This window comes from Anguilla rostrata, chromosome 2, assembly GCF_018555375.3.
Source record: "Anguilla rostrata isolate EN2019 chromosome 2, ASM1855537v3, whole genome shotgun sequence".
In the NCBI taxonomy this organism is placed as follows: domain Eukaryota; kingdom Metazoa; phylum Chordata; class Actinopteri; order Anguilliformes; family Anguillidae; genus Anguilla; species Anguilla rostrata.
In genome coordinates this window covers 62,101,848-62,126,215 of record NC_057934.1, presented here as the reverse complement: position 1 = coordinate 62,126,215, position 24,368 = coordinate 62,101,848, and the positions used below count along the sequence as shown (strand labels likewise).

The window sequence follows — 24,368 nt, the reverse complement described above, 5'->3', positions numbered from 1 at the left end:
TAAACACATTCACACACACACACACACACACACACACACACACTTAAACACATTCACTCACACACACACACACACACACACACTTATACACATTCACGCACACACACACACACACACACTTAAACACATTCACACACACACATCCACACACCCACACACATACACACACACACACACACTTAAACACATTCATGCACACACACACACACACACACACACACACACACTTAAACACATTCACACACACACACACACACACACACTAAAACACATTCACACACACACACACACACACACACACACACTTAAACACATTCACGCACAACACACACACACACACAACTTATACACATTCACGCACACACACACACACACACTTAAACACATTCACACACACACATCCACACACCCACACACATACACACACACACACACACACACACACACACACACACACTCACACAAACACACATACACACTCTTACATACTGCACTCCTTCATCTCACTCTTACATACGGTACTCCCATATCTCACTCTTACATACTGCACTCCCTCATCTCACTCTTACATACTGTACCCCCTATCTCACTCTTACATATTGTACCCCCCATCTCACTCATATATACTGAATGTCCATATCTCACTCTTACATACTGCACTCACTCATCTCACTCTTACATACTGCACTCCCCTATCTCACTCTTACATACTGAACCCCATATCTCTCTCTTCCATACTGTACTCCCCTATCTCACTCTTACATACTGTACTACCCTACCTCACTCTTACATACTGTACTACCCTATCTCACTCTTACATACTGAACCCCATATCTCTCTCTTCCATACTGCACTCCCCTATCTCACTCTTACATACTGTACTACCCTATCTCTCTCTTCCATACTGCACTCCCCTATCTCACTCTTACATACGGTACTCCCCTATCTCACTCTTACATACGGTACTCCCCTATCTCACTCTTACATACTGAACCCCATATCTCTCTCTTCCATACTGCACTCCCCTATCTCACGCTTACATACTGAACCCCCCTATCTCACTCTTATATACTGTACTCCCCTATCTCACTCTTACATACTGAACATCCATATGTCACTCTTACGTCTTCCGGACATAGTTTTTAAATTTGATTTTATTCACATTTATTTAACTGAGTTAGTCCCATTGAGAATAAAATTCCTTTTCCAGGAGAGACCTGGTCGGACACAACAATGAAACTCACGTCAAGACAACAGTCGGGAAAAAACTGCTACGTAACAAAAGCACAAAAAAGAAACAGTCAAATTAGCGCTCTGATGCTAACTGCACATTTGGGTGAAACATGCTGTATTTGCCCAAGGTCCTCCAGTGCCTATTGTATGGCAACAGCACACAATTCAGCGATGTACACAGGGACAGGTGCCGTGGCATGGACTGGTAGCCTGAAAAAAAAACACTCTTCAAAACGGGAGGGAAGCTCTAGAGAAGCGGGGAAGGGCTGTGTCCTTCGGGTGAGATTTTAAACCAATGTCCTGTGTGTCCGTGCTTATTAAATATCCCTCGTGTTTATCTTTTCTTTTTCACCAGGGCATGTTCTGCTCTTTTCTTTCCATTGTGCAGATGGAGAAATGCCAGTGTCAAGCACAGCCTCTCTACTCCTTCATTCTCAACTCATCTGACACACAGACACACACACAGACACACACACGCACACATACACACGCCTACACACACACACACACACACACATACACACACACACCACGTACATATGCTCCACTGGTGCCACCACACATGAGATTACACTCATGCGGGAATGCAATGCGTAAACAGATGGTCACAGGGAGAAGTCCCTCTCTCCATCTCTGAGATGTAAATGCAGCCACATTATCTCCACCAACATATTCAGAACCAATCTCTGCGCAATCCCCTGCCCCCTAAACCTCAATCTCCCAAGAAAAATAAACAGATAACGCACCTCCCAACACACTAAAATAAAGCAAATAAAGAACCTTGCACATTAATATTTTCTTCCATTTTTCACTTATGTAAACATCCCACCATTTACCTTCTACAGAGTCAATCACACGCGTCAACAGAAAAATATGCTATAAATGTGAAGAAAAACAAACCATTCAGACAATATACATTCTTCAAACTTTCAGACACAATACAACAAACCTTCAAAGGAAATGAATATCTATGTAGTCCCAGGCCTCTGTGTAAGGATGGGGGGAACTGTTTATTTGCATAAATCTACACTGACCAAAAGGTATGTTTTTCTGAACCTGCTGGAAGAACCACCAATAGACAAATTCAGCAAACTAAATATTTCCTGAGACTCCAGTCCACTGAAAATCCAAGATGGCTGATGTTCCAAGATGGCCACCGATTTTGCTGTAACATTCAATTCAAGGATTCCAGCACATGGCTGGTTTTAAGGCTTATTTCTCTTTAAACAAATATCTGTTTGATATCAGTTCTGTTTTGTTCCCACAAAAATAAGAAATACGGAAGAAAATTCCATGTTTGTTGTCTCCCCGAAGTTTAACTGAGATCTACATCCTTGCTTAAAAGCATAAAGCTCGGACGACTCTTTGCAGAAAGAGAACAGTGCGGGTGGGTACAGCACACAAAAGTTGCATGCTGGGATAGCACTTCAGGCTCTGAACACTGTGGGCTGTTTGTTCAGCGGAGAGGTAACGGTAGGAGATGACAGGCATTTGTCAGTGCCAACACTTCCCTGTAGCCGAACCGCAAAAAAAACTCCATCTTAACAAGCGTTTCAATCTCGTAATGAGGCTTCAGATTTTATTTTTCCTCTCAAGGAGAAAATATTAGCTTAAGTTCAGTTACTGCTTGCAACTTGAAAGTGAAACTTTCTTATTCCATTGGCAAATCTTTAAGTGAGTCAAACAATATGACCCCATTGACAATATTTGTTTTATCTTATTTAGAAAAAAAGTAATAGAAATAAGATTTTAAGTCTAAATATAAGACATAAATACTTGAGATAGACTTATTTGCAGTGTGGCTGCTGTGTGGTGTCCTTTTCCTGATGTTCACATGCGTGAAATGGCCGGGGCCTAGCAGCAAAGAGCCTGGGCCTAGCAGCAAAGAGCCTGGGCCTAGCGGCAAAGAGCCTGGGCCTAGCAGCAAAGAGCCTGGGCCTAGCAGCAAAGAGCCTGGGCCAGTGGTGGGGACTCAGAGAGGCAGAAAAAAATAAAATAAAAATAAACTAAAATACACTCAAGTCTTCCAGGGCATCTTCACCAAACACACGTGTGGGGTAAGCTTAGCACGCTCAGGCGTGGCTCTGATTTTAGACATTTAAGGCATAAAAGAGAGAGAGAGACACCACTGAAGAACACACACGCACGCTTGTAGGCTACCATGCGCGTGTACAAGCACTGAGTCATAGCCATCTTGTCCTTTAGAAGTCCTCACATTGCAATGTGCTCTTAATGAGGAGTGAGGACTTGGGCCTACGCCACAGGCTCTTGTGCTGCAGCAAAATGGTATTTGCCGCCCCCCCTCAACCTCTCCCCCCACCTCCCCACCCCCCCCCCCCCCCTTATACAAGGCGCAGAGAGCACACATGCTGACATCAGCAACCAACCCTTAAGCACCGACACACCACCCCTCCAACTCACCGAAGCTGACACACCACCTCCTCGCCTGTCCGAAACTTTCCAAAAGTGCGCTTCTCCGCCTCTCCAGACCTGCAGAAAGTCGCCTCAGCCACCTCTCCGAAAAACCCAAGCACGCCTCCTTACCTCTCCAAAGCAGACCCGCCACCCCGCTCGCCTTCCCGAAACCGAAACGCACCTCCCCACCCGTATAAAACCGACACGCCCCCCTCAACCTTTCCAAAACTGAAAAGGCTGCGCCCTAACCCCAACCGAACTGACACACCGCCCTCCCCTCCTCTGAACCTCTCCAGCACTGAAGCCGCATGGCCACCCTCTCTCCAACCCCCATCATGGCGGCAGACGCAAACCCTCCTCCCTCCTCCCCAGCAGCAGTAGCGATGCTTTACCGCCTCCTCCTCCTCTCTTTCCCGCCGTGTCGCGGTGGAGCCGCTGCACAGCCACAGACACGTTGGGAGATCGTCCATTCGCACAGTGTCTGTGCGTCCTTCCCCCATGTGCAAACTGCACACGCGACGCCCCTGTCTCAAACTTGGCACCTCTTCCACCACCAGGGGTGACTTACTCTCAGTATACACACACAAACTCACAGACACACACACACACACTCTGCAATAACAAGATGAAGATGGCCATAGAGGGAGGTTGGCAAGATAGCAAAGCTCTTGGAGGTATATGCTGTATTCCATATCTTACTGTACACAGGGGAAAATATGGGGATATCCTGAAAATGGAGTAGCAAATGGGAAATCACACACATCACAGCACAGTATAAAAAACACAACAAAATAACAAGGCTACAAATGGTCATACAAATGACAGCAGTGACAACTCATTCTGTTATTGGTATGCTCATTTTATATTCCTTACTCAAACTGGCAGACGCCTCTAATTAAGTCCAATTAAATAACATACACTGCTGACGTTTTTTTTTATTTTTTTTATTTGTAGTCTGTCAGATCGGCCATCATCGTATGGCTTTCTGTTTTCTTATTAATATTACTTATCATATGAATCATATTGTTAATACTTTGGTTAAAGATGAAACATCAAACATTGAGGCATTCAGCGCTTGAGATGAGCGCCAGCAGGGCTGAGCGTGACTACAACTGAAACATATACAGTGCATTCATTTGCGAATAATTTCAAACTAGCTGGCTTAAAACAGCATTAACTGCCTGCTTTCAAACTTACTCATATAAGGACCCTATCGTTAATGCCGTACAATTTATGCCATCCAATCTGTAACACATCAAAAGTACAGTACCTTGATTGTGGGCCCCGTATCTTGGCATTTAAACAGAAAAAGGATATGGCCATTCGGTGATCTTTTTGGCGTATTTTCGCACCACGTTGTCTTCGCTGAAGAGAAACAGGGAGCGGTTGACCGTCAAGCAGTTCTGTCGGACAGGTATCGGGTTGTACAGGGCCATGGTCCTTGCTCGCTGGGCCATAGATTGCTTGTACATCCTTTGGGCTCCCGGCGGGCCGCCCTGCCTGCTCCCGCCACGGCCGGGGCCCCCCTGGCCCGGTCCCCCGCCATACCTGGACGGTACTTCGTCTCCAAACCGCGCCATTCTATAAACACCAAACGCCAATCGTTACGAAGCAGCCAAGAAGGACGTGAATACTCAGTGCAACCACACCACATTACATCCCTCTACTTCAGGACATAATTCACTTGCAAATGTTTTTTTTATTTTTTATTTTTTAATTCTTCTATGTCTTCATGGTCGACACCTTCACTGGGGAAAAGAATACGAAAAACGACCATAGAGGGAACCTCTGTATATAAATAAAGCACTGATGTGAAAAATCAAAACCGTGTGGTTGGCTGGCTGCTGGTCCGTTTATTAGAGCAGAACAGTTCCTCTTCAGATCCGATTTATTTTGAAAATGAAAATATTCCAACACATACACATATATGACATTTTTTAAATATTTTTTTGTCTCATCCTAGGATTGCACCTTCGATTTCTTCCATTTTTATGTCTTTTTCCAGAGACGGTTGTTCTTAGAAAGGTAAACCAAAACGAAACCTCGTTTGCACGTCCCTAGGTGTGTAAATGAATAACTATGGTAATACTTATCTCAATAATTAGGTTGGCGGTTTCTTAAATAAACAGCCGATGATTAAAATAAAACACACCGACCACTTTCTCGGCAGTGCATCGTATGCAGTTGATCGCTCTCTCTCTCTCTCTCTCTCGATAAAATATTCTTTTTCAATATGTTTTTTTTAATAAAAAATTAAATGAGAAAAAAATCCGTCGTTTTTCGTAATCAATTCATTCGTGTGCCATCCGTCGATGTTTTATACAGTAGTGCAATATTCGGTCTCCCGCCGCCTACACTCGGATTGCACACAAACACATCACAGGACTTCCCAGCAGATGGAACTCTGTACCATTTGTTGATGCTCGCTGATTAAAACGGATTTGCTTTCGGAATCGTCGCTTTTTGAAGAAAACGAAGTCAGTGTGCTCTATATGGTTAGAATGTGATATAAAACGGTTTCTTTTTCAGGGACAGGACAACATCGTCTTTGCCACAATCATCATCTACACTCCGGGGCCAGAAGAACAATCCAGGTGTAATAAAATCCGAAGGAGAAGCATACGGGCATTGAAAGTAGCATCATCAATCCTGAGGAAACGGCTGCAGCGACTGGAGTCTCTTACAACCTAGCATGTTCTCCCCGCCAGGATGGACGCAGCAGAGGAATCGCAAGCCATCCCCACCCCGCAACCCTCTTGCACCCCAACCCCGTTATCCTCTCCTGTCTGCTCCGCCTTTGCTTCGCCTTGGTTCTCGCAGTCCACTTCACCTCCGCGGGCGTTCCGCCTTCAAGATCAGCCTGGGAGACCAAACCCGAGAGAAAGCGCGAGAGCTTCCGATCAGCTGGCAGGTTGAGCTACAATGAGCATCTGATCAATTTAACGCTCCCCGAGCGCCGTCCACAAATCTCCGGCCAGCCCTCGCAGCACATGATGCGCACACCCCCTGCTGATTCGCTTACCCGCTATCCCCTTCCACCACGGCTCGCGCCCTCCGCTAGGAGCCAACAGCACCGAACTAAGAACACTTCCCTTTTTTTTTTTTTTTTTTTGCTTTTTTTACGGTTAAACCGTGAATTCATTCAGTGTTTACACACTTCACAGGCTAACAGAACCAACAGCGTGCTCGTGACACCTGCAGGGTCATGAGACGGAGTAAAGGAAATGGTAATATCGGTGATATTTAACGACATTATGTTCTTAATAGATTCTGCATATTCTGTTCATGTTGGGCTTGCGCGTGCGTGCGTGCGTGATGTGTGTGTGCAGGCTATGTGCGTGTGGAAGGGGGGTTGTGATAACATTTTAGTTCCAGGCGGCTGTAACTTTTGGTCTGAAGGGGGCAGGTGCACATCTATGAGATATGAGGTATGGGTGAAAGAGAATGTCTCCAGGGACCCATGTGCGGGATTGCAGAATTAGACCGTCTGCTCTTAGAGCAATCATAATTAAAACACATTTGGTTGCTTTTTTCAAACGTCAAAATTGCCTATTAATCGACAGTCACACCAGTTTTGTCCATGATGGCAGTCTATAGGATTCAAGGTGCAAGCTTTACAAAGGAAATACAAACAAATAAACCCTATGACAGCAGTCTATGTGGCGTCTGATATTGGTCACAGCACGAGGTCTTCTTGAAATAGAACTCCGTTACTGATGCTAGCCAATGATTCGTAAAGCATCACGTCGGAACACGGAACAGCTCTAGCGTAAATATGTACTGGGTGAATTTCCAGTTCGAAATACTTGCTGAGTGCCTGCTGATTATCTCACTGACCCCCCCCCCCCCCCGCCCAAGAAGTTTGACATCAATTGAGTCTCCATGGATGGGGATTCAGGTCATGATACATTTCGCGAGATCCCAGTGAACAGACAGTTTCGCTGTATGGACAGATGACTCTTTAATCTAGAACTGCCACTAAACAAATAGACTATTTGATATCAGTGTTGTTACTGATGCTAATGCGTTGGTTGATCATTGATTGATCTCTCCAAGTAGTCGACGTGTGCTGCCGTGAGTGACGCAGCGCGTGGAATATGAGTCGGAAAGTGAATTGATCCCAAACATTAAATATTCTCTGCCCACTTCGAGAGCGTTTTCAGACGACTTATTATTTTGTTCTAGTCTGGCTGGGTTTATGGAATCATTTACGCAATTTGTCATCGACCTATCCCTTCTGGTGATTCTTTTTATTTATTTTGTACACTGTAGCCTACTGCGTTCTAGAAGCAAATAATAAAAGGATGTCCATGTTACACGAGGCTACGCGCATTACAAATGGCTATGTTTTCGTAACCGTTTGAAAGGTGAACGACGAGGAAGCGGGACGGAGAAATATCAAAGACTAGCGGGTATCACTACAAATTTAGGATTTAAGGGTGAAAACGCTGCAAAAATATGTATCTGCCTACGAATACCTCTATTCCTGTATGCTATGGGTTTTGAGAACAGGGTCAACTACGGCCACGCAGAATTGTTCATTTCGAGGTCTACATGCCCCCCTATTGTTTTCAGAAAAAGAGCGAGTTGCCTACCAGTGTCAACGAACATCAAATCTAATTTCTATTAGGGTTAGGAACCATCTAGTCAAATTTACTGGATGTGTTAAGCGGCTATGGCAGTTAGCACCCGTGCGGTAGACTGCAATGAGAACATCGTTTGCATCACAGTTGCAGTCAGTGTTTGGAAAGAAACCGCACTCAAAGCTGCGAGAAAATCCTGTAATGTACCCCACACTGTGCGCAGTTGTGCTCAGGCAAGTTTGGCGTGATCATGACATAGCTTACTTTAAAACTTACAGTGGAATTTCCTGATTATTTGAGTCACACTGGGATCAAATACTCTGTCATTGTTGATTTTAATATTTTCTCGTATACTCCATATTTGCAGATAGCCAACGTTTGATATAACTTCACATAGCATTTCAAAAAGGACTGTTTACTGTGGGTTGGCACATTCAAGGTTATGAGGAAAATTTGTGCAGAATACTCACATCGGTTTGCGGCGTTGGGGACCAAAATTCTGAGGACCAAGAACTGATTTTTTTCATTGTTTATCAAGGGCTAATATAATTATGATACTTCTCATTCAATAATACATTATTTATTTTTTAGAAGTCCGTAGATATGAGTTCTGAAATTATTAGTACTTGGTGTGTCTGATCTGTTGATGTTACACACACACACACATCAGACTCGAGACTAAAGTTTATATATATATATATATATATATATATATATATATATATATATATATATATATAGCCTATATATAAATATATCTGATCCAACTGACATTGTACAAGCATCCTCTGCTGCCCATTCCTTCTGTTCACTTTGTGAATATCTTGGGTATTGGCTGCTCACAATAAAGTTCCCCATCACACTGATAAGAGCTGAGTCCCCTTCCTTATCTCATCTTCTCCTTGTCTCTCTCTCTCTCTCTCTCATACAGACACAAACACACACACACACACACACACACTACCATCCTCCAGCCTCCACTCCTCTCAGACTCGCTTGAATTAAATCTTGATCGGTGTAACGCTGAATCACAGCAACCCAATGAGCAAAAGCCAGAATCTGCATGTCCAGAGGGAAGTGGATATCTAGGTTGACTGACGTTTTGACAGAAACGGACAAGGTTAACCCCAATATATATAGCTCAGGTCTCATCCAGATATAGCCTGGCTGCTCTCTATTGGGCTAGAAAACTTTCACTTAGTTTCAACCAAATGTAGGCTTTCACCTGAATGCTTGAACGGCATTTCATAGATTCCTCGCGGACTTTCTTCGCCACATAATTGTTGAGTGGGATCTGTGCACGGAGGAAGGCAGAGAGCCTCGTTACCTGCACAGGGCAAGGCTGGAGACACATAAGGACAGGCTCACTGCCTGTCGCTAGACATGTCCAGCCGAGCGTCAGCACTGCACACCCTGGTGCTCTGCTCCGTCCTAAAGGTGCACCAACCTGGGCTTCCCCACTGGGCTGCCCCACACATGTGTTACACTGAGACCTGGGTCAAACGCATATTTGTTTTGGATTCAAATGCTTTTCCATGCTCGGCTGATCTCGCCTGGTGCAACTGAGCATGTCAAGAGGACCAGAAGGAAGGGTTTGTGCCTTTTGAGAGCACTTCATAGGTTCCCATACAGACAAGCTCAGCAAAGCGCAGAAAAGTATTTGAATCCTAAACCAATACACATTTGGCCTCAGGTCTGGTTCCACTACACCTGTGCACCCCTCCCCCCCCGACTGTACCCACTGTTCTCCCAGCACCCCAAGGGGCTACACCACAGAGGTCCAGGAACACTGCACAGTACACACCAAAGCTACGACAGACCTCTGTGTCTGCTACACATCATTTAGTTCAGGAGAAAGCCTTGTCAGGGTCAGGGATATACATAGAGTTTAATTTGGATATGGCATGTACTGCAACAGCACCAAGTGTAAGAGAACAAGCTTTAGGACTTTCTCTTAGGTTGCTTGAGTTTTTTATTACTGGGTATCGTATTTAACTGCGCAGTATTGTATTTTACATGGTTTGCTGCAACTTCTTGGCCTCTGTATTTATCCTTTAGTCATCCAGTGAGTCAGTCGGACTCACGTGGATAACTAAAGAATAAATACAAGACTGAAATAACTTGCACTTTGGTAGCAATGCCTGTTTCAATTCCACTGTGTCACACTGTGGCCCAGTCAATCAATGAAAGGTGACTGTGGAATAAAAAGTTCCTGTGATTACAAAAATATAAGTGAGAAACATAACACCACGAAAACCTCAAGTTTACTCAAGTTTAATTATGCAAACTATGAATGTTAAAAAGCACACCCTTCATTTATTTCTTTCTTATTTTTTGTTTGAGGACCGACATCTTTCCAATGCCAGAACTGATCCACTTAAATGAGCCACATCTGAACAGGTCATGTGACACTTCAAAAGGTCTGATTATGTTAATGAGCTAAGGGTGCTCTTCGCTCATATTATGAAGGAAAACTGATGGTATTTGGTGCATGAACACTTTACACATTTTGCACATACACATTAGCATAAAAATGGCTGCCAGTGCGGTGTGTGCCTTGATCAGTTACTGGGAAAGAAAAATGATACATATTTAGCTGCATAATGAACTTAAACACCCACAACTTCCTCAAAATAATGTATTTCGAATAATCATTTCACAGTCATTTCAGGCAATGACTACTCTTCCAACTTGGTTTCCAAATCATTACATTAAGTCATTAACGGTATTACTGAGCAGGATTATTGAAGTATTACAGTACTTCAATAATCTATAATCACTGCCCTGAAATAGATGGTGCACGTAGCTAAATACTGCACTTGTTAACAAATTTATGCTGAGTATGCAAGCTCAGTGGCATGCTTTAAAAACATTACATACCCCAACAGACAGTGGTCTAATGGAACTGTTTCATCTCCTAAAATACTTTGTTTTTTAATAATGATCTCTTTCTTGAATTTTCATTGGAATTAATTCTTACAGTGATAACCATATATGTCATATGTGCTATGAGAGGTGGAAGTAACAAAAATGACTAAATAAATGTCCAAAAAATTAAGTTACAATCAAATTAAATACATTTCAGTTTAAATATTGAAGTGTTAAAATGCTGTCAAATTAAATAATCCCTTAGTGATTGTGGTGTGGGGATGGCTGGTTTAAGCAGCCACACCTGCCCTGGGTCAAGCTAATTGGACCTGGCCAATTGGATAATTGGTTGAGAATTAGATAATTGGCCAGGTCTAATTGGACCCGGGAACAGGAGTGGCTGCACCTGTGCGTAGTGAGGTAATCACTGCGCACAGGTTAAATCTGCCATCCCCACCCACACCAGGGAGCTCTCTGTCATGACAGGGTTTTTACATCTGCTCATTTGGCTGTTACCATCTTGCCAAACCCTCGTGGAATAAATGTGGACTGTCTGAACATCTTCTCCCTGTGTCTCTGTGCTGGAGGGCCCCAAAGAAAGCCACTTCGGTGGCCTGTGGCAGGCGTGTTTGCCACAGTGAATTATTTACAATTTATCATTGTATCTGATCACTTTAACCTTTATTCACTAGCAATTTAATCAATTAGATGCACTGCAATTCCAATCGCCACCACTTTTATCAGTTCACTACTGCTTTCTGTATTGCATTAATGAATTCAATGCCACTTTCATCACCACTTTTGTCAAGTCAAGGGTAGTTTCACTTTCACCATGTGTCAATCAAATTGTGCCGCCAACTGATGTAGCCTATGTCTATGCACGTCATGATTGACAGCTCTTGCCATTTGGACTATCCAACCACAGGATCTTGCAATCACCAGTTTTTGCTCATGGTATTGGTAAGTGGTATTTCCGTTATGGAAAATTTGTTTGGTGTGCCATTTTGATGAGTCTGCTCGAAGAGGCCGTACATTTGCAGTGCAGTGGTAAGTAGGGACTTTTGTGTGTATGTGAGGGTCATGGTAAGTAAGGACCTTTGTGTGAGAATGCAGTGATAAGTGAGGACCTTGGGGGAGAATGCAGTGATAAGTGAGGACCCTTCTCTGTGTGTGTGTGTGTGTGTGTGTGTGTGTGAGGGCAGTGGTAAATGTCCAAGAGTGACAGTGCAGTGGTGATTGAGGACTACTGTGACAGAGTGTGAGCGTGTAGAGATGAGCGGGAACCTTTGTGTGAATGTGTTACTGTTCGGGGAACGTTCACACTGCCGAACTACAACACAGCAAACATCTTCCCCTTGTGGTCCCAACCTACCGGTTACTCACTGAAGTCACTCATTAAACTGCCTCAGACTGATATCAAACTGAGAAACAGAGAAGCTTTAGGCAGAGAAAAAGAGAATGCAGGAAACAGTGAGCATGGATAGGCAGGGGATGGAGAGAAATGGGAGGGAAGGATGGAGGGAGAGAGAGAAAAAGGAAGAGAGAAGCAATTTAATCATAATGGAAGCTAATGAATCAGCATCATTTATATAGTCTGCATCATTTCTGAGAGCACTGGGGCAGAGAAGAGTTTCTGTTGCTTACTGTGCATACACACACGCAAACACACATAGATGTACACACACACACGTGCACACACACACACGCAAACACACACACACGTGCAGACACACGTGCACAAACATGTGCACAAACATGTACAGAAGAAACTGGACTGCCGTACAGAAATTAGTCCTTTAGGAGACTATCCCAGTCAGATATTGAGGGAAATCTACCTACGTACATCATGGCCATTCCACTCAAATAGGTAATGTTCTAAAGGGGTTTGAGGTGTGTTTTTTTAAATTTTTTTATTTTTTAATTTGCGGTAGATATTTTGGCTTAATCGCGTTCGGAAGCCAAAAGTAGCCAAGAGATTGACCATGAGATTTTCTGGAACAGCGAAGCGGAACAGCTGATGCAATCGAATTCATCACTTAGAAATGATGCACGGCGGAGTGGAAAGCTTTATTGGCTGAGATGCACATGCACAGCGTGCGCGTTGTGCCAAAAAAGGTCTCAATAAAGGGCGTTTCGAAAGGAAGTTAGCCCGCTTGGGCAGCTGCACTGCGGCGCACTTAAAACCGCACGGTCCATTTACCAGGCAGTCCTGGAGACAACCGGAGTAACCACAAGAGGGCGCTGTGGCGACTTCTGAACTCGGCCTGACGTGAACTGCTAGGGGCCCAACGCCACGCAAACGCACCGGGACGTCAGCACCGTGCACCGTGGTCCCCGTCTGAAAGCCACACCCACCGATGAGTCACGTCGTCGTTTATGCCCATCTGCCAGCCATTAATTCATAATGATTGAACGAAACAAAACCAAAACCCAAACAAACAAACAAACAAACAAAGGGTCTGATACATTATTAATACTTCATTTGATAATGTAATTAAACTGAAACCCACAAAAGGTTAAGCTTTCTTTGGGCAGATGTCTAGAGCGGCTGTGTAGCGCATTACCTAATTAAAATAAGAGCGGGGTAATGGAGAGTCATTTTTAAAGCCCTGAGATATACGAGCTTTGTTAAAAAAAGAGGATTTGGGCACTGATGTGCCCCAGGGTCCAGTATTGAGTTATGGCCATGCCAGAGGCCACTGTGGCTGCCAGCCTGGCAGGTCGATGCATAATTGGTCCTAGCGTGGGAGGGTGACTTTCTCTCCTGTGTTTCATATTTTCTGTCTCTTAAATACTCACGTACTTGTCCCACATGCTGTCTAGGTTGTCTTTAGATGCCTCTAATGTCAGTGCCATGTTTTAAATTGTTTATGCTTCTGTGTACCTGTCTGATCTGACGGCTGTGCTTTATCTGTTATCATCTTTTCTGACTGCCGTGTTTTATCGGTTTTGTCTTATCTGACAGCTTTGTTCTGACCGGGCCGTTACTGTAAATGAAAATGTGCTCCTAACTTTCCTGGTTAATAAAGACGGTCTCCTCCTCCAGGCTCTCCACCCTGACCCAGGTGGGGCGCGGGGGGGGCTTTTTTGGTTTCACCCGTTTGGTCACTGGTTCAGACCCAGGAACCCGGATGATATGAGCTGACTGCGTAATCAGAAGCTTAAATTGATCAATTAAGTGCTGAGCAACAACGAAAACCAGCAGACACCGGGGCCTGCCAGGACCAGAGCGCAGAACTGCTTCGTCCAGCCAAATGAGCAACCGTGGTCTGCCTATGCCAGGGGTGGCCAATCTTATCCTAAAAGGTTTTTTGTAATAGCCTAGCACTATGATGCCTTATTGAACTAATTAACTGAGCCTGGTCTTCAATCAAGATCATGAGAAGGAGAATCAGGTGTCTTAGTGCTGGCCTGAAACAAAAACCTGCAGGCACGCACCGGCCATTTTTGGATAAGATTGGACATCCTGGCCTGCACTACGTGCGCATAATGTTTGCTCTAATTCTGGGGTCTCAAACTCCAGTCCTGGAGGGCTGCGGTCTCTACTGGTTTCTGTGATTTCCTTTCAGTCATTGAGGCCTTGAGGCCAAGGTGTGCAGACTCTTCAGCAAATCAACAGCTTAAGCTAAGCACTTAAGTGCAGGAGCACCTCAGAAGCAGCCAGACGCAGCGGCCCTCCGGGGCACGAGCCCGGGATCCCTGCTCTAACGGCGGGGTGACCGCACGGCTGGGCGGGTGGAGCGCGGGGCTCGGCGGGTGGAGCGCGGGGCGAGTGGGTGGAGCGCGGGGCTCTGCGGGTGGAGCGTGGGGCTCGGTGGGTGGAGAGCGCGGCTCGGCGGGTGGAGCGTGGGGCTCGGCGGGTGGAGTGTGGGGCTCAGCGGGTGGAGCGTGGGGCTCTGCGGGTGGAGCGTGGGGCTCTGCGGGGGGAGTGCAGGGCTCATCGGGTGAAACGCGGGGCTCAGCGGGTGAAACGTGTGGCTCGGTGGGTGGAGCGCGGGGCTCAGCGGGTGGAGCGCGGGGCTCTGCGGGTGGAGCGCGGGGCTCAGCGGGTGGAGCGCGGGGCTTGGCAGGTGAAGCGCGGGGCTTGGCGGGTGGAGCGTGGGCCTCAGCGGGTGGAGCGCGGGGCTCAGTGGGGCGCGCGCTCCGCTGTCGGGTGGAAGGCAGGCCTGCGTGTATGACTGAGCGGACCGAGGGAGGCAGAGGGACTCAGGCTGGTTTGAAAGGCAGGTGTGAGTGAATGGGCTGCTCTTATTGGGCGCGGGTCCCCGCGTCAGCTGGAGCGCTGCCACGTGTTCAGAACGTTTTTCCTCAAAAGCCTCGTTTGCCAGAACTGATTCATCGGCTGCGGTGCCCGCGGTGTGTGTGTGTGTGTGTTAGTGTGCTACACTGCTGCGTACCCTGCGTGCGCATGTGAGCGCGTTAATGTATCGCACGGTTTCTGAGTGAACGAATACCTTTGCGTTCGTATTCTCTGCGTAGCAATTCTGTCGCCAGACTGTCCCTGTATCTGCTGTCGTTGTGAATGTGTGTGACGCACGGCAATGCAGCAGTTATGGAACCCATTTGTTTGCATTAATGATGTGTGTGCGCGTGCGTGTGTGTGTGTGCGTGTGCGCGTGCGTGTGTGGGACTCTGGAAGCCCGGAGCGTAAGATTTGGTGGCTGTGTCTTGAGATGACGCCAAAAAAGGATTCTCAACTCAATGATTCATAAAGTTGAATTATTCATGGCCGGGAATGCATATTAGCCTCTGCGCTCACTATTAAACTTTGATCTGTTTAAGTCACAGTCACAGCTGGAACTTCAGGATGAGACAGTGAATGCCATTGTGTGTGTGTGTGTGTGTGTGTGTGTGTGAGATCATGTAGTTCTCTCTCTCGTCTGTGTCTCTATGTGCAGTGAGCCTCTGTGTCCTGGGTTGAGTGCTCCGCTGTCAGTGTCGTGTGTCTTGTGAGTCAGGTGTCTGAAGATCAGTGCTTTGAGAGCAGCTCGGTCGGGGTCTGTACTGCAACCTAAGATCAGCGTTACTGCAGAGACAGACCTCAGTGTCATGAACCAAAGTCAGGCTTGCAGAGACGCGTCGGGTTCGTGATGTCGCTGGACGCTTCTCTGCCAAGTCACGCTACTGGAGACGACGTCTGTCTACTGCATCCTCAGGTCGCAGCCTGTCTTCAATCAAGTGCTGCTGCAGACGCTGCTATGAAACCTGATAGCTTGACAGACCGGGGTGTCATCACTCCAAGTGGCTTGGGCCGTCGCCCTAGTCTAAGATCAGTGCGTTATTGGAGAGACAGACCCGGTCGGGTGTCTGTACTGCAAACTCCCTAAAGATCAGCGCGTTACTGCAGAGACAGACCCCGGTCGGGTGTCTGTACCACTCAGAGCGGACTGCAGAGACGCCGCCGGTCGTTCCGCCCTGCGCTGGAACGCTGCTCGATGCGCTCTCGCGGAACACGCTGCGCGCGCTAACGCTGCTCTGCTGCTCCTGTAAGTGGATGCCTCAGCGCTCTGTCCCTCCGTTCACATTTTAATTCTGCAGAGTGCCCCGCGGCGCGCTGCAGCGGACAGGGCCCGCAGCACATAAAGCCTGATGGATTGAGTCACTGATTGAATACGGTGCAATGCAGCCGCAGATGGCTGGGGGGGGGGGGCGGAGGACCGGGCAGGGCGGGGCGGGGGGGGGCGGGGCGGGGTTCTGGATGACAACCCGGCCGCGCTGTGACACTGCGCCGGTGACGCGCTGCGCGAGAAGCCCCAGGGGAGGCTCGCCCGGAACTGGAAGCGGGCGTGAGTGAGCGCCGCGGTGGCGGAAACGGCGGCGGCGTCCGGACGCGTGTATTGGGTGCGGCGGCGGGCGGCCAGGTAAGCCCGCCTCCCGGGCACAGCGGCTCCCGAAGGGGCCTCGGCCCTCTGATCAGCGCTCTCTCTCTCTCACGCGGCGCACCGCTAGCTCACAGCCAACCTGCTGCGTGTGCGCCGCTCATATCGGCCCCTCTCTGTGGTGCACGGATAAATCCTTCCCCCCCCCCCCGAATAGAGAACAAAACCAGGGTACGCAGTAAACTCCCATGGTCAGTACGCGTAAGGAGCCACACCAAATCAAGATATGCCGAAAGTGCCAATTCACTCCACTTCTGTGAAGCACTTATTGAAAGGGGGTCACATGAAATTGCTGTGTTTGCCATAACCCTCCTATAATAGTGCAGTCGCTTTAAGCACCTTTAGTGTGCTGCTGATTTAAGGAATTGTCTTTCAGGTTTAGGTCTGCACCAAGTCTTCGTTTCCATGGGCACAGAGCATCTTGTTTAAATAAACCGTTTTACAGTTGAGTATTATGGGCTGTAGGGATATAAATTGGCTTGGATAAGAGCATCTCCCAAGAAAATACATTTATAGAAATCACTCATCCCTTTTCAGTGCTTTTTTCCCCCTGAAAACAGAGAAAACTGCTACAGTGAAAGGCAGGTTACAGGGGCCGTGGCTGCAGTGAGGGTTTGTGTGTGTGCTTATGCGTTTGTTTGTGTGTGTGCGTGTGGGCATGTTGGTGTGTGTGTATGCTTGTGTTTGTGTGTGTGTGTGTGTGCTTGTGTGTTTGTGTGCTTGTGTGTTTGTTTGTGTGTGTGTCTGTGTGTGTGCGTTTGGGCATGTTGGTGTGTGTGTGCTTGTGTTTGTGTGTGTGTGTGTGTGTTTGTGTGCTTGTGTGTTTGTTTGTGTGTGTGCTTGTGGGCATGTTGGTGTGTGTGTGTGTGTGTGTGTGTGTGTGTGTGAGATTCTGAGTGTGCTGTTTGCAGGAGCAGCACAAACGCGTAGAAGAAGCGCTGCTCTTTCTGTGGACGATGTTCCTCTGCTGGGCCCTGCTCTTTTAGGAGAACAGCCCAAGGACCCGCTAGGCCTGCGTCTGACATCGGACGAGCAAGAAATAGAACAGAATGAGAGAGAGAGAGAGAGAAAAAACAGAGAGGAAAGAAAGAGGGAGGGAGAGGAGAGAGTTGCAGAGAGTAATTGAAAGTGACTGCTGCTGCCCTTCAGCAATTAGGAGATTGGTCTTTTTTGGCTGTTGGGTGTGTTTTTTTAAAAGGACTGAATGTGTATTAATTGATCTGCTGACTGATGGTAGCTTGGAGGGAGGGGGTCAGCTGGTGTGCTGGCCTCAGCTAATGCGTCTGACTCGGGTGTGGAGTAAGCACTCCGCCCTGGAGCATCAGCATTCACATGCACATGCGCACGCACACACACACGTACACACGCACATACACACGCACATGCACACGCACATGCACACACTGCACAGTGCACACACCATGCACACACACATGAACACACACACACCGTATGGCACGCATGACACTGTTGAACACACACGACATAATCTTTGTATTCAACTGCTAATGGAATTGTGTGTAAAGGGTAATGGATGAGAGTAATGTAGTGCGTATTGAGGGTAAAGGAGAGTAATGTGTGTAATTGAGAGTAATGGAGAGTAATGTGCATAGTGGAGGGTAATGGAGAGTAATGTGTATAATTGAGAGTAATGGAGAGTAATGTGCGTAGTTGAGGGTAAAGGAGAGTAATGTGTGTAATTGAGAGTAATGGAGAGTAATGTGCGTAATGGGGAGTAATGTGCATAGTGGGCAGTAATTTACGTAATGGAGAGTAATGTGTGTTGTGAAAGAGGGAGTATGAAAGTGAGTCAGCAAGTAAAAGAGAGTGAGTGAAAGAGGGAGAGAGTGAATGAGAGAGGGAGGGGGGAGGGAGTGAGTATAAGTGAGTGAGAGGGAGGGAGTGAGTATAAGCGAGTGGGTGTGTGAGAGGGAGGGAGAGAGGGAGGGAATAAGTATAAGCGAGTGAGTGAGCATGAGAAGGAGTGAATGTGAGAAAGAGGTGAAAGGACTGAGTATAAGTGAGTGAGCGGGGGGGGAGAGGGAGGGAAAAGTGAGAGGGAGGGAGAGAGGAGGGATAGAGGAGTGAGTGAGCATGAGAAGGATGAGTGAGAGAGGGGGAGGACTGAGTAGTGAGTGAGAGGGAGGGGAGGAGGGAGTAAGTGAGCATGAGAGGGAGAGAGGGAGGGAGTGAGTGAGCATGAGAGGGAGAGAGTGAGGGAGTAAGTGAGCATGGAGAGGGAGAGAGAGAGGGAGGGAGTAAGTGAGCATGAGAGGGAGAGAGGAGGGAGTAAGTGAGCATGAGAGGGAGAGAGTGGGGAGTAAGTGAGCATGAGAGGAGAGAGAGGGAGGGTGAAGTGAGCATGAGAGGAGAGAGTGAGGGAGAAGTGAGCAGGAGAGGGAGAGAGAGAGGGAGGGAGTGAGTGAGCATGAGATGGAGAGAGAGAGGGAGTGAGTGAGCATGAGAGGGAGAGAGTGAGGGAGTAAGTGAGCATGAGAGGGAGAGAGTGAGGGAGTAAGTGAGCATGAGAGGGAGAGAGGGAGGGAGTGAGTGAGCAGGAGAGGGAGAGAGAGAGGGAGGGAGTGAGTGAGCATGAGATGGAGAGAGGGAGGGAGTGAGTGAGCATGATTGGGAGAGAGAGAGTGAGGGAGTAAGTGAGCATGAGAGGGAGAGAGGGAGGCAGTGAGTGAGCACGAGAGGGAGGGAGAGTCTGGCTAAAACCACTGGCCACGTCAGCCCATCGATTCCTTCATCCATCGTTTCTGCTGAGTGCACAAATCTCATCTAATGATTCATCACTGACTGCCATTCAATTAGCGGGAAACGTTCTGCTCGCCATCTCCAAAGAGAGAGAGAGGTAGAGCAGGAAGGAGGGAGAAAGTGACTTCCAGTAGAAATTAAACAAGAGCCTTAATTAAGTGTTTTTGACAGACACAGAGCTGATCTTAAAAAACAAATTAGTCCCTGACCCAGAAGCCATGGAAGGGTGGGTGTGGCGGGAGCGGGCGTGCTTATGTCAGCATGACTTTAAAAACGGGGGTAAAGGGCTGTGCCTCCTTTCCTGCCGGTGAGGAAGAGGAAGGGGGGGGGAAAGTAGGCCGGCCACTGCACAAACCAGGGAGGGGCGCAGAGCAGCCCGACACAGAGCGCCTCTCTTCCCCCCCTTCCTGATTTAACGATCGATCCGGGTTTATGCACATCACAGTCAGCGCGCGGCGACGCGTGAGGGTTTGCGCACGGCCACTTCACTTCCTGTTCCTCAGCCGAGCCTGCTCCTCCCAGACATCGCCCGCCAGGCTCCGCCTGGGCCCGGCGAATCAAATCTCACGGAGTTCATTGAGAAAAGCAGGGGAGAGGGGAGGGCCAAACGCTCGTAACGGGAGAGGGTGGCAACCTGCCAGTCAAGGAGGGCAGCTCAGGTAAACAGAAACGAGCACCGTGGCTGAAAACAAACTGGCCTCCGACAGGCCTCATATCACCCCAAGACCTGCCACTTCCAATTCAGTCACTTATTGTTGTTATTGTTGTTGTTGCTGTTGTTGTTGTGAAAAAGAAGAAGAAGGCAAATGAACTGCATTAATATACAGACTCTCCTGAGACAGCAAAGTGTACTATCTCACTTGGTACTGGAGATTTGCATTATCATGGCAGGCAGCTACATAGTTTTCCTAGAATTCCACATGTTATCAAGCTCCTAGAGCTTTTAATTTTTAAAATGTAAAATGCCTTGGACTTTGTAAAAATAAAAAATAAAAAATAAAACACTAATTAAACATTAAACAAGTCAAACTTTAATTCTAAACATCCTTTATGTGTTTAGAGGAACACAAGCAGCTTCATAATTTACGACAGCCAATTGCATACTAAATCAATACTATTTTTCAACATAGAAAACCGCGTATATTGTTTTAGCTTCACACAAAAACAACTGACCACGCCATGACATGGTCTTAGTGGTTGGACCTACGCAAGACAGGGCCTTGTCGGTAAGTACAGTGTTCAGACCAACACCGCCAAAGTGAAGAGTTAGGGAACACTGTGCTATAGGAGGAAATAGTCTGCAATTTCAGACGAAAGGTTGTTAAACCCAATACCATGAAAAGCGGGCGCTCTCCCGCTCGCCACCTAATCACCCCCACAGCCTGATTGGCTAATTAAAACCCTGGCCTACTGCGGCTAATGTGTAGCAAGCACTCAGGTGCAACTCCACCCTGGAGCATCAGCGTTTACACTGCTGCTGCTCGCTCCCTGGGTGCATCAACCCCCCCCCCCCCCCCCCCACTCCCCGAGTTGGGATGAGGTCAATTGGTGCCTACGGAAGTCCTCTCACTGAAACTCCGGATGAAAATGAAAAGGCAAAACAGCAAGTCTGTAGTGCTCTGGAGAGATATACACAGCAGACACGAGCCCTGTACAGGGGTTAGCAGCTAATGGAGCAGAATAGCTGCTGATACTACTAAACACAGAAGTCTTGCAGTAATGAAATTCCAGGATAATACACACATACTGACACACACACACCACACACACACACACACACAGACACACGCGCACAAGCCAACAAAATTCAAGTGGACTGTCTCTCTGTCAGCATCCGTGCCACAATCAATTCTGTTGTCTGCAATTTAATCTGAATTAGGCCCAGTTAAATTCAGCCACCAATGCCAGGACCTCTGTGCCTATTTTGTGCAGGCTAGATGATTATAATGATTAAGACCATTAGGGGCCATTGATAAAGGCTGTCAGTGCAGTGTGTGTGTCTGCCATTGTCATCATTATTATAGTGTTCAGTTCAAGAGGGCTGTGTGTGTGTGTGTGTGTGTGTTTGTGCATGCATGCAAGTCCGTGCGTGTGTGTGCGTGTGCGTGCGCGTGTCCACATGCAGAAAACAGATTTTGTGCAAGTAAAAAGATGAAAAGAGATGGAGAAAGGAGAAGTTAAAGAAATTTGTCTATTTATTTAAATGAAAAGTAATAATGTCTTTTCAAAAAATGTGTGCAGTGCTGAGCCTAAATAAAACAGCAATATGTTATCACAGTGCTCTGTACTGCAGTGTCACCCGGTGTCTCTGAGTGGTACTGCAACTGCATTTCTTCCAGAATAACAGTTAGGCAGGCTATCTAATTCCTCGTTCCTTCAGAGCCTTCTACAAAAGATGAGAGAATCCCACTCCCTGATTCACAAACTCTGAAAAAAAACCCTATCCCCAATACCTGTGTGCTTTCCATCTCACTCACACACACACACACACATGCACACACAGTTTTACAATCTAGCAAAAGTTAAAATATTTCAAGTTTATTTCAATTCAAGATCCCAAATACACTGCAAACTGATATTTTCATATTTTGAATAGTAGCCTCTGATTTCAGTGTTAATTGTAATTCCAGAAATCTACCACACTACGCACCACCTAATCTAATCAGCTACATCTACAGTAGCTGATTATATCAGGAAGCTTGTGTGTGTGTGTAAAGCATGTTACAGCTAGACTTTTTAATGATGTGTTTACTGTTGGGTTAAAGTTAGTACTGTATATTATTGGATAACACAGTATCCTATTAATTATAAGAATGACAGGGATGGGGTGTAACATAACAAATAATCCTTAAACACCATCATGTGAAAATAGCCCACAACATCAGATATCCAGATGTCAAACATGAATCCAGTAGGCATCTGATGTCAACTCTGCATGACTATTTTGCACATGATTTTGCTGTTTAAGGATAGGCTAAGCAAATCTGAGTGGGTTGACTGTTTAAAAAGCAAGGAGATAGTGACACCTAGTGGTCATTAAATAAGTAATTTTTGTTGTCCAGGCTTCAGGCTCCACAGAACATTGGCAGAACCGCCCAAATGACCGCGAGGGCAAGAGTGGGGTTCATTAAATGAAGGGTCCCAGAATTGAGTGGGGCAGAGTTTTCGGGAGAAGAGAGGGGAACTCTGAGAAACCTGCATTATAATGGGGGTTTTAGTTAAAAGTATAAACCCTCCCCTTGGCGAGGCATATACTGTAGCACAGACCGCACAGGGCCAGCTCTTAAGCCATACGCAAATCTCCCCAGGCAGTTAGCAGTGTGATCCTCGTCATGGCATTTGCACCCTGGGATCCCATCTCAATCTGTACACCTTGCTGAGTAAAATAATAAAGGAGGGAGGGCTTGTGCAGAATGAACAAATGAGTGTAAACTATATTACGTGTATTTAGGAGGAAACGCACTTAACATTGCATGAATGGGAACAATGCAGCCGCTCACAGATCCATGTTCCTCAATGTATGGAAATCACATACGCAGTTAAATGTGTTGTGTAGTGCACCTGAACAGTGATTGCTGCTGATGTCAAGCATGGTTTTCTCTTTTTGGGCTTAATCACGTAACGTGTGTAAATATGTCACAGAGTTTGAAAGAAAATAATGATACTAAATTTAACAGTTGCTCTTATCTGATGCAATTTACAGAGCTTGAATTCTTTCACGCACAATGCCATTCATACAGCTTGATGGTTGCCAAGACTATCTGAGACAAATGCTTCTCTTGTGTGCACAACTCCAGTGCCCTTCCTAGGAATGAACCTTAGAATTACAAGTGCACTTCTCTAACCATTAGACTACACTGCTGCCCATCTAGAGGACGGTGTCACTGCCAACATGATTTTGACAAATTTTTAGAGACTCCACTGAATAAATTCCTGAAGGCTTCTGTATGAGGTAATAAACAACAAATCATTTGTGGAGAAAATCACAGAAACTCCAATATTATGGATTCATTATTATGGATTCAAGTATATATTTCAAGATTATCCACAAAGGAGTGCAAATAGTATGTGTTCCAAGATTATTGTGGACAACATATTTCTTATGAAGGTTAAATATATCACAAAAATAATACCAATTACTGCAGCGTCTGATACCATACTGGCTGTGTCAACAATCCGGCGGTGTTGACAACTTAGAGCCCAATGAAACCCTGGCAAATTCAGAGACACCAATAAAATTAGACGCTTTCATAGCTCTTTTAACTGAGCGGTGGAAAGAAATCGGACAAGATAACATTACGGTGTTCGCACATCATAGCCCCATAATAATTCAGCCATTCTATTTTTTAGGTTCTTATTGTAATGACCTATTTTATGTGCCATTTAAATAATAATCATAATAATTGTAGTGTCAGCTGTCTTGTAGTCTTGTCATTACGTCAATATTTCTGCTTCTACTTTTTATTTATTTTTTGCAAATTTTACAAGCTTTGGTGGGCAAACAGGAATGTCATCTGACTGACAAGACAGACACATAAAAAGGCGCCCCACCGCAATCCATACCCCCGGGACGTGTTTAGTGTGTGTCCAACCTGTCTGCGTCAGTTCCCGAGTCATCGCTACGCACCTG

The 24,368-nt window shown here is 46.4% G+C and overlaps 1 protein-coding gene across 3 annotated transcripts in view; it reads right to left on the bottom strand.

Moving 5' to 3' along the window:
- The window catches only part of LOC135248760 (voltage-dependent P/Q-type calcium channel subunit alpha-1A-like), a 152,303-nt gene that overhangs the window by 109,354 nt on the left and 18,581 nt on the right, over positions 1–24,368 (bottom strand). For all 3 annotated transcript variants that reach the window (XM_064323670.1, XM_064323671.1, XM_064323672.1), the window contains exon 3: positions 4,967–5,229. In XM_064323670.1, coding sequence (XP_064179740.1) covers positions 4,967–5,229 — 263 coding nt within the window. The remainder of the gene's footprint in view (positions 1–4,966; positions 5,230–24,368) is intronic.